Raw genomic sequence first — 10753 nt, forward strand, 5'->3', positions numbered from 1 at the left:
GACTCTATGCTGGGCTGACGGGGGTAGGGGGGGTTTTAAGGAAATGGTGAAGCGGTGCTGTGCGTTGCCCCTGGGTATGCCAGTTGAGTTACAGAAGCCCGAGAAGCAGTGTCGTTTATATTAAAAAAAGAAAAAAAAGCATGTAGGAGCTGATTCTTGGCGGCTAAGTGTGATTTCAAAGCTCAAGTAGTTTTTTAAAGCTTATATGTGGCGTCGCAAGCACCACAGTACTGCATGCAGTAAAAAGGCGTTCTCTGTTGGAACGGTGCGGTTAAAATAACACGCTCTGCTGTAGGCTCCCAAGAGCGCTCTCTGAAGCAGAAAGTGCAAGCTCAAGTACCACAGTGTTGTTTACAGCATAGCCTACGCCGTGGGACACGCGGAGTTGTGCGTGAAGGTGGTGCATTTGAATTTGCGACGGTGCTGCTGCTGGTTCTCCAGGGGGGCACCCTCACGTACAAAGATGGGATTTAAATCTCAGGCAGTGATGCGTTAAATTTAGATGCTGTCAGAAGTTGTCAGAAACACCCGAGGTGTTACCGGATTGGCAGAAGTACCAGAGTCGTACTGGTACACAAACCAGGCCGGGTCTGAGCCAGGCACCAAAATAAAAGTGCTCCTCTTTAGTGAATCAGATAGCTAAAAAGTAGCACAAATGTGCTAATCAGGGCAATTTTGAACTCGACTAGTCTAGATGTATAGATGCTTTGCAAGGAATGTGAGATAACTTGCATTCGTGTTTGCAGCAGGCTTTATTTGAACAGTTAGGCGAACAGTAAAAAGGGGAATCAGGCGATAAACAGGCCCACAAACAGCCAAAAGTACACACTGACCTGTCAGACTAGAGATTCTGGCACTGCAGGATTGCCCTGTGGCAAGAACCAATGGATCTAGGGGATTTGAGACTGTAGCTTTTCTGCATACTTCGGGATGGGCCGCATTTGCCATATAATCGGTAATCTGCTGAATGATCTGCATTTTTTTAAAGCATGTAGCTCAAATGGATCCAAATTTACTATAAAGGAAGCAACACACGTTGCCGCTCAGTGTAAGACACTTTGCAAATAATGACTAGTCAACCCTCTGTTGCTTATTGCCGCATTTGGGTCCAAACTAGTAACAACGAGGAGAAACCGTTGTTCAAACAATGTTAACATGTTTCAAAATGACGAAACAATGAGGTAATACTATAACAAAATGTGTCACGTTATTCCGCATAATTTGCCATCTCTTGCAGCATAATTTAGTCAACCATCCCACATAATGTGTTCCTTTGTACTGGCCTGCATGAGAAGACAGCTATTTGACGCTGAGGTGTGGTGTAAAGGCTCCCCAAGCCCACGAATGATGTTGGGTGGCTACCAATGCGCTCTCTGGAACCCGGCTGTCAGGGTTGATGGCCGGCCTGGGTGTTTCTTAAAGCACAGGGATGTTTAAAGGTAATCTTGTAAAAAAGGCGGTGCTCTAAAAGTGAATTCTCTCTAGCACTCGCCCACCGCATTTTGGGTGTACCTGGCACACAAGCAGGCGCAGAGGAAGAGAATGTGTGTGTGAAACGTCATTCCTCAGGGGCACGAAAATGGGAGCTGTTTGATGATCTTGAGACCACGTGCCTCTTCCACGGTCCCCTCTGGGTACTCTACCTCCGTTCTCGAATGGACACTACGTTCCGTCTGCACTCGCTGCGCTACCGTGTGAATCAGCACAGCACGGGGAGCTAGGGTGGCCCCACTGCTCTGCACGCACCCCGGCTCTCTGAAGCTGCCCATTCCCCCACCCAAGGGAGCACATTCTGGTAATACGTGGGCTGCAGACCTGGAGGTGTTAGACAAGGGGGCACCATACCACAGCATCCGTCCCTCATAGGTTTACGAGCTCAGTTTCCTGCCTCTAGCATTGACTGGGAAATAACTTGGCAGGTGCTCTGTGCGACAGATGGCATGTCACCTTCAGCGACATCAGCGGGGCTCGCTGACCTCAGAGGTGTCAGCACCGGCTCCCCTGCTGCTGTGAAGCATCCCTGTCCCTTCCCTGGCCGATGGGGAGAGACAGCGCATTACCTTGTCCAAGCAGTTGACTTTTTCAGTGGGATAAACCACTCTCCCACAGCGGGCGCACTGGGGGTTCATCCCCGCCCCACAGGTAGATGCAAATTAGGGGAAAACAGGGGTGCTGGGAAGAAGGCTACTGTATATCCTCACTGAAGCACGTTGTCCGCTCACTCCTGCTTCTGTCCAGCTAGGGTAGCTTTCCAGCACCTAAGATCAGGCCAGGAGGCAATGGATCACGCTGTATCACTCCACTCCAGCGACTGCACGAGTTCCTACGGGCTTATCTGGCGCTCGCCTGGTCCTCTGTCTGAGCCTCTGTAGAGCAGCTGCTGCACTCAGTCTGGTAGGGGAGGAGATTCACAGAGGGAAGAGCGAGCACTCTGCCGGCCCCTTTCTCGGTGCGTTCAGGCGATAGGACAAGTCGCAGCCCACGGGAGAAGCGCGATGAACGAGTACGCAGCAAACCCGAGCATGAAAACCGGAGGAAATGCAGCAACGCCCTGAGCTGAGCTGCAGCGGCGCCCGCTGAGGTCTAAAGAGGGAGGGACCGGGAGGCGCGTCTCCGCCGCAGACGTGTATGAGGCAGCGCTAGTGGATGGAGAGGAACCTGCCCGTGAGCGCGCGTGCACTTAGCCGCTCGACATACGTCCGACCGACTGGTGGTGAAATGGGCTAAGTGGGGGTAGGCTACACGGAGGCTTAAACACAGGACAGGCTTTCAGAACATCGTTCAAACATTTCCTGTAAACACGGGGAACTTAGACATGTTCAAAATATTTTTCTGCGGAATTACTGATATCCACCGAATTTAGGTAAATTATATCAAAGTAAAAGTTACTGAACAATTGGCTGCCTGTACCTGTGAACTTGACCGAGCAGCGAGGCCAACATAAGAGACAGCACAGAAAACAACGTGATGCAATAGCAGTGCTGAGTGGATTTTTTTCGTAAGAGACAGGTCTCAGGTTGGCCCAGTGTGTCTGGAATGTGAGTCAGGATCAAAGGCCGCTAGTTGGCTCTTTTGCAAGACCGGCTGCTCTAGTGAGTTTAAATCCCTTCACTATCCAAACATAGCAGCCAAGAAAGCAAACATTGGCAATGCCAATCTTTTTTGACTTTTTATGTGTGGAAAAATATGCCAACTATCTCTATTACACACAGCAAAGGCACAGTCAAGGCAGCAGCAGAGTAAGTCCATGTACAGCAGACACCGTGTGGAAGGTGAGGGGCTTTATTTCTACTCGCGTTCTTTAATATATTTCTGATTGATTAGCCGAACAGTCATTTTAGTATGGGGCCTGCGCATACCTTAGGTGGATCCATTTTACCTAATTAGTATCAAAGTTTGTTATTGGACAGTAATTGTCAAAGTATATTGCGCTTTTTTGTTAGCAACAGCGTATAAACACTGGATATAAACACTAGAAAACATAAAAACGAATGATACATATTTTAATTCAATTTGCAATAGGCTAGATTTTTTTTTTTTCTTGTTTTGGGGTTGTAAGGTCCTAAAGGCATTTTTTTCAAGGTTGCAGATTAAACATTGAAAAAAAAACAAGATACAAAGAATAAATCGCGTTATTTTAGACAGCATAATTTTGTGATCGCACACTCTGAACCATGGGACACATGATAAATTGTTTCATCATGTGCTGCACTATGTAATGCACTCGTAAAAGGCGTGGGTGAATGGAAGTACTGAAAACACTGTTGGATGTATGTCTCACGAAAAATAAAAGGAATTCTCAGTAAAATTCCCTATTGGTCGGGCTTTGGAGCACAGACCGAATTAAGCAAATCAATAATATTGCTGCAAATTAATAATACTGCTATAGATTTTCAATTGTCTGTTCTACAGACAATGGCGTCATACATTATGGCAATTGAAGCAAAAATTGAAAAACTGAACTCCCTGATTGCAAGAGCACAGACTCATGCGGCAGAAACAACACAGTATTGCAGCAACAACCCGGTTGTGGAAAAACTATCAGAACTACCGAACGTCATGAAAGACATGATAACTGAAATAAAAAAATCCGTCTCTGTTCAAGGCAAACTGGACATAACACCAACTGTTGAGCACTTTCGCCAGGGGGAGGTTGACACCCCCAAAGACAACTCAGAATTATCTGTATGTTAAGACTCACGTTAGTGTGTCCGGAATCGGTTTGGTTATCACACAGAGGAAAAATTTGCTCTTAAAGACAATGTGGCTCGAACGGACAATACAATCCATCAAAACTCAATTGCACATTCACCGGCAAGCGGGTCAGCGAATCCAGACTCTCCACACTTTAAACCGGTGCTCTCAAGAAAAAAGAAAAAAGGCTGGAAAAAGCTTAGTAGGAAAATCTCAAGGCTGCCTGCGGTTAGGCAACCTAACGGCCACGAAGGCCTATCCCCTATTTGAACATCCGCAAATCACTAAGAGTGACTTGTCAGGTGGATCAGCAGAGGACACTGTCACAAAAAGGTACACACAGAACAATGCAAGTAAGCTTGTGGCCAGTCACTCTTTAAAAAAACAAGCTCTTAGGAGCCTTGATCTGCATGAATTCAGGAATATACAGAGCGCCACCAACCATGACCTGAAACTGCAAACATCTGCTACCTTAGGCACCTTAGAACAGCTGAGAGAAGAGCCCCTTACAATGCCGCCAATAGAACAGGCAGTTAAAGCTGCAGAAGCTCGAGATAGACATTCTAATGAGCAGTCAGTGCCACATCCTTCTGGAGTTTACCAACTAGAAGTGCGACCCAGATGCAAGTAATAAGTACTCAAGTTATTAGGGCTGCTACTATATCCCACACAGCTTTAAACAAGAACATGCCTCATGTTACTAGCTCTGTGATCGAGTAAGACTCTTCAGGGGATGCTCTCCCCTTGTTTGCACAGCCAGAGGAGACCCAACAGGAAGGACATGAACATAACCTGCAATACTCCAATACTCAGCCATGCTTCAGGAAAACGGACCAGCCTTCCCTGTCTCCTACGTGGGCAGTCGTTCTCTGCCAACATCTGCCAAACATGCAAAAATGGACACTGAGAGAAGCTTCATCCAAGCACAAAAACCATTATCATCACATAGGGCTTCTAAATCACTCTAGTAATCTACAGGGGCAAAGCAAAAGCAAAATTGAAACAGAAACATTGTTTGTTTTGCCGGTCACGCTAATATTTTGGCCTACCTATAATTCTAGAGGTCCCTAGGGTATTTTAAGCACGTATCCTTTTTGCGGCCTGATCCAGGGGAGTGCAGGGAACCCTATGAAATATTATTCATTGACGTCAAAATCAAGGACCACATCCTCCAGCACAGAGCACTGCTGGAGGAGTGGTGAATCCATGTGAGCTCGCCAGTGCAGAGAAATATCACACTTTATATTCCAACCCATTTGTGACAACTTTGCAACTATGAGAGCCAGCAAAGCTGTTCTAGCAGGTGCAAAAGGCCCACTTAGTGACTCAACACAAGTAGAGCAAAACCTTAAAATAACTATATCCATGATTCCTGGAACCCAGTGCACCAACATATCTTCCCCTCGGAGCACAGGTTTCAACTGGTTTGCAGCTGCCCTTCACAGAAGTCCCCAGCACATAGGAGCTTAGAGAAAACCAGAATAATCCCCACAAGAATAGAATCACTCTAACTTCATGGAATATTACAGGTGCAAACAAAATTGCAGTGAACCCCATGCTAGAAACCTACCTGTGCACACACAACATAATATGCCTCAAGGAGACGTGGAGCCTCAATGAAACACCCCTCCAGGGTTATGCACAGTTCATTAAACCTGCTGAAAAAACAGAGGCAAAGGCAGGCCAAAGGGAGGACTAAGCATTTATGTGACCCTTAGTAAAATATAAACACAAATGATCTGGAAACAAACTCTCCTCACATGCAAGTGCTACTAATTAACAACTGGAAATCTGAGTCTTGAGAAATTAAGATCCTGGTAGTGAATAGAAAATGTAAAAAGCTTTGCCAACATTACACGCTTTGCTTTGTGTGACCATTTAATATAAACTGTCATAATTTTCAAGCTCACCTTTAACTATTGTTTATGGTAATGCATGGAATATAGAAACATGAACTTCAGTTCATACGTTCCATTTTTCCTTTAAAGTACTGGCATAAAGGATGTTTCCACTGAGAAGTCTGCAAAATGACTTTAAACATGAACACCTACAAAGGCTACGAGAAGAAGCCATACTGTAATGCGTAAGTACAGCGGGTGCTAAATGAGAGTTGTGGCCGAAACATGTAGAGAACAACTGGTTCAGTCAGACTCTTTACGTAAACACTCAGTGTGCAGAATGGATAATGAACGTCGACTTTAACTTAAACCTGGCTAACCACCTTAGGAATAGCATGGAGGCATGCACAATGGATGCTGGCTGGAATATACCTGAGCACGTTTTAAAATATGCAAAGGTCTATACAGCTGACCACCACCTATTGGCAACACTTGAAGCAATGGGCCTCAGGGCACTGAATGGAAGATTTGTCTCAGATCACCCAATGGCAGTGAGAGAGCGTAGCTTATATAATCAATATTAACATGAAATGTTTATGAACTAATGTATAATAATGCCGCATAGAAAATGTATTAATGTATTTTGTTATAACGTGCGCTTGAAATGTGCCCACGGGGAGTGGCTGCCAACATATACGGGGACTAATGAAACTGACTAATAATATTGAAATGCTATATTATGATATGATTTTACACTATTAATAATAGGTATATGTAAAGGTTTTTTTGCTAATAAGTTATTAGGCCTTAGTTAGCGTGAGTCGAGGCCTAGCTGCCTGACTCTCATATTAAATGTGTTTTTCTAACGTGCAGTGTGCTGACTTGCTGAAGGACATGAACTCTTGTTTTCCTCTAAACTAGAAGCTGAATGTAACTGTAGTAGATTCGTTCTCATGAAATTCGACTTGCTTGTAGAAACATTTTAGCTAAATGCAACAGTGTAGATTAGTAGCAGGTACAAGGTTGCTTGAACCCGTACAGACAATGGAGCCACTGACTGAAGATGTGCAAAAGACCACAAGACTATGAAATCATATCGGACATTCCACCCGCTGAAGACGTCAATCATAAGGACCAATAAAATACGTGAGAATTGTTATGGAGTGACAAATTCGATGAGCTAATTTGAAGACAATTGGATAAAGATAGTGGGGTGCAACCCCTTGTCCAACCAAATTTTAGGGGAATGTACAACAAAAATGGGATAAAAACCCTTGACACCAGGAAGTAAATCAGAACAGGAGGGAATAGGAGAGTTAGGGGAGATGCTGATATGATTTGCTATGACCCAGACACTTTGTCACTTTGCATAAGAGACTTTGCTTTTTGGTTCTTAAAACCATTCTTGCCTTATATTGCCCGCTTACACTTTACCTCCTTATGAGGAAAGTGCCCCCTTTTACCCGATTGCTGAATTCCTGGCTGATGGCAAATCAATTGATGTCCTGAGGACGAAGACCGAACCTGAGTGCTGACCCAAATACGGAGGGTAACTATATGACAATCAAAGTGTAATTGTCTGTTTGCTTTTCCTTTCTAGGTACCAACTGCTTCTTTTGACATAGACTGTTAGAAATGGGGTTTTTGGTTGGCAGTCAGGTTACCCCCTGTCCAAGCAAAAGCCCTCACTCTAGTCAGGGTAAGTTACCCACAATCCAAGATTATCCTGTGCCCACCCTCGGGTAGCTTGGCACGAGCAGTCAGGCTTAACTTAGAAGGCAATGTGTAAAGTATTTGTGCAATAAATCATACAATACCACCATATAGCACCACAAAAATACACCACACAGTGTTTAGAAAAATATATAATATTTATCAGGATAATTGTAGGTCAAAAAGAATAAAGTTGCAATGGAAAATTGTAGAACTATCACGGAAAAGTGATATAAAGTGTCTTAAAGTCTCTAGAATATAAACAAAGTCTCTTTCAAGCACAAGTACCTGGTTGGGAGTGGAAAAATCTCCTCAGAGGGCCACAAGAGAAGAGGTGCGTGGAAAAAGGGTGTGTGCGTCGATTTCTCCCCAGCACACACGGACTTGCGTCGTTATTTTCCACGCGGGGAAGTCGGGCGTCGTTTTCTGGCGCGCGGACAGTCTCCTTCTGTGGATCGCGGGGATTACCAGATGTCCCGGGTCTGTGCGTGGATTTTCCTGCTTGTTCTCCGGCTGCGCGTCGGTCTGCAGGGCTGCGCGTCGAAATTACGATCTCACGGCAGGCGTCGCGTCGATTTCTCCTCTAGACTTTGATCTGCGGGGCTGCGCGTTGAAATTACGATCTCACGGCAGGCGTCGCGTCGATTTCTCCTCTAGAGGTCGGGCGGCGTTGTCCTTGCAAGGCCGTGCGTCGGATCTTCGATCGTCCCAAGAGCGTCGCGTCGATCAGCGTCGGAGTGCGGCGTTTTTCTCACCGCGAAACAAGCTGTGCGTCAAAATTTTCGGCGCACGGAGCGTCCAAGTAAAAGAGAGAAGTTTTTTTGGTCCTGAGACTTCAGGGAACAGGAGGCAAGCTCTATCCAAGCCCTTGGAGAGCACTTTCACAGCCAGACAAGAGTTCAGCAAGGCAGTAGGGCAACAGCAAGACAGCAGTCCTTTGTAGAAAGCAGGCAGGTGAGTCCTTTGAGCAGCCAGGCAGTTCTTCTTGGCAGGATGTAGTTTCTCGTTCAGCTTTCTTCTCCAGCAAGTGTCTGATGAGGTAGGGCAGAGGCCCTGTTTTATACCCAAATGTGCCTTTGAAGTGGGGGAGACTTCAAAGAGTGGCTAAGAAGTGCACCAGGTCCCCTTTCAGTTCAATCCTGTCTGCCAGGGTCCCAGTAGGGGGTGTGGCAGTCCTTTGTGTGAGAGCAGGCCCTCCACCCTCCCAGCCCAGGAAGACCCATTCAAAATGCAGATGTATGCAAGTGAGGCTGAGTACCCTGTGTTTGGGGTGTGTCTGAGTGAATGCACAAGGAGCTGTCAACCAAGCCCAGCCAGACGTGGATTGTAAGGCACAGAAGGATTTAAGTGCAAAGAAATGCTCACTTTCTAAAAGTGGCATTTCTAGAAGAGTAATATTAAATCCGACTTCACCAGTCAGCAGGATTTTGTATTACCATTCTAGCCATACTAAATATGACCCTCCTGCTCCTTTCAGATCAGCAGCTGCCACTTCAACAGTGTATGAGGGCAGCCCCAATGTTAGCCTATGAAGGGAGCAGGCCTCACAGTAGTGTAAAAACGAATTTAGGAGTTTTACACTACCAGGACATATAACTACACAGGTACATGTCCTGCCTTTTACCCACACAGCACCCTGCTCTAGGGGTTACCTAGGGCACACATTAAGGGTTACTTATATTTAGAAAAAGGGGAGTTCTAGGCTTGGCAAGTACTTTTAAATGCCAAGTCAAGGTGGCAGTGAAACTGCACACACAGGCCTTGCAATGGCAGGCCTGAGACAAGGAAAAAGTGGCTACTTAAGTGGGTGGCACAACCAGTGCTGCAGGCCCACTAGTAGCATTTAACTTACCAGCCCTATGCACATGAAGTGCACTTTACTAGGGACTTATAAGTAAATTAATAGTTTAATCAGGTATGATTCAAGGTTACCATGTTTTAAGGGAGAGAGCATATGCACTTTAGCACTGGTTAGCAGTGGTAAAGTGCGCAGAGTCTAAAAACCAGCAAAAACAGTGTCCAAAAAGTGGAGGGAGGCATGCAAAAAGTTAGGGGTGACTACCCCAAGGCTGTCAGGTCTAACATGTGTCCCCCCCAGCTGAAAGTGGGGAGAGCTACCCGATCTCCTGGGAGCTCTCATCGCTAAGGCGGAAGTACCTGGAGAGACCATCAGCATTGGCGTGGTCAACCCCTGGGCGATGTTCCACCGTAAAGTCCATCCCCTGTAGGGAAATGGACCACCTCAAAAGTTTTGGATTCTCACCCCTCATCTGCATGAGCCATCTGAGGGGCCTGTGGTCTGTCTGAACCCGGAAGTGAGTCCCAAACAGGTAGGGTCTTAGCTTCTTCAGTGCCCAGACCACATCAAAAGCTTCTCTCTCAATAGCACTCCACCTCTGTTCCCGTGGTAATAGCCTTCTGCTAATAAAGACTACCGGTTGATCTCGGCCCTCCTCATTTAGCTGTGCTAGGACTGCCCCTACGCCATGCTCTGAAGCGTCTGTCTGCACGATAAATTCCTGGGAGTAGTCAGGGGCCTTGAGCACGGGGGCCGTGCACATGGCTTCCTTCAGGGCGTCAAAGGCTTTCTGACAAGCCTCTGTCCAATTCATCAACCTAGGTTGTTTCTTGGAAGTGAGTTCTGTCAAGGGTGACACAATGGTACCATAGCCCTTGACAAACCTGCGGTAGTATCCGGTGAGGCCTAAAAAGGCTCTCACCTCAGTCTGCGTTCGTGGTGGTTGCCAGGCCTTGATAGTTTCAATCTTGGCCTGGAGTGGCTGCACCTTGCCACCACCCACTAGGTGTCCCAAGTACACCACGGAACCCTGCCCAATCTGGCACTTACTAGCCTTGATGGTCAGGCCTGCCTGTTGCAGGGCCTGAAGCACCTCCTTGAGGAGAAGCAGGTGTTCCTCCCAGCTGGAACTGTAGACAGCTATGTCATCCAGGTAGGCTGCACAGAAGGCATCCTTGCCAGCTAGGACCCTGTTAACCAACCGTTGGAA

General features: G+C 46.4%; 1 protein-coding gene across 3 annotated transcripts in view; it reads right to left on the minus strand.

Annotated features, from left to right (window-relative positions):
* NEBL (nebulette) overlaps positions 1–2578 on the minus strand; it is a 743048-nt gene extending 740470 nt beyond the window's left edge. The window contains exon 1 of one of the 3 annotated variants that reach the window (XM_069211786.1): positions 2061–2578. In XM_069211786.1, coding sequence (XP_069067887.1) covers positions 2061–2129 — 69 coding nt within the window. In that variant the 5' untranslated portion in view covers positions 2130–2578. The remainder of the gene's footprint in view (positions 1–2060) is intronic. The other 2 variants (XM_069211788.1, XM_069211787.1) reach the window with 2 other exon arrangements.
* Positions 2579–10753: the final 8175 nt, after the last annotated feature.

Source organism: Pleurodeles waltl, chromosome 10 (assembly GCF_031143425.1).
Source record: "Pleurodeles waltl isolate 20211129_DDA chromosome 10, aPleWal1.hap1.20221129, whole genome shotgun sequence".
Lineage (NCBI taxonomy): Eukaryota > Metazoa > Chordata > Amphibia > Caudata > Salamandridae > Pleurodeles > Pleurodeles waltl.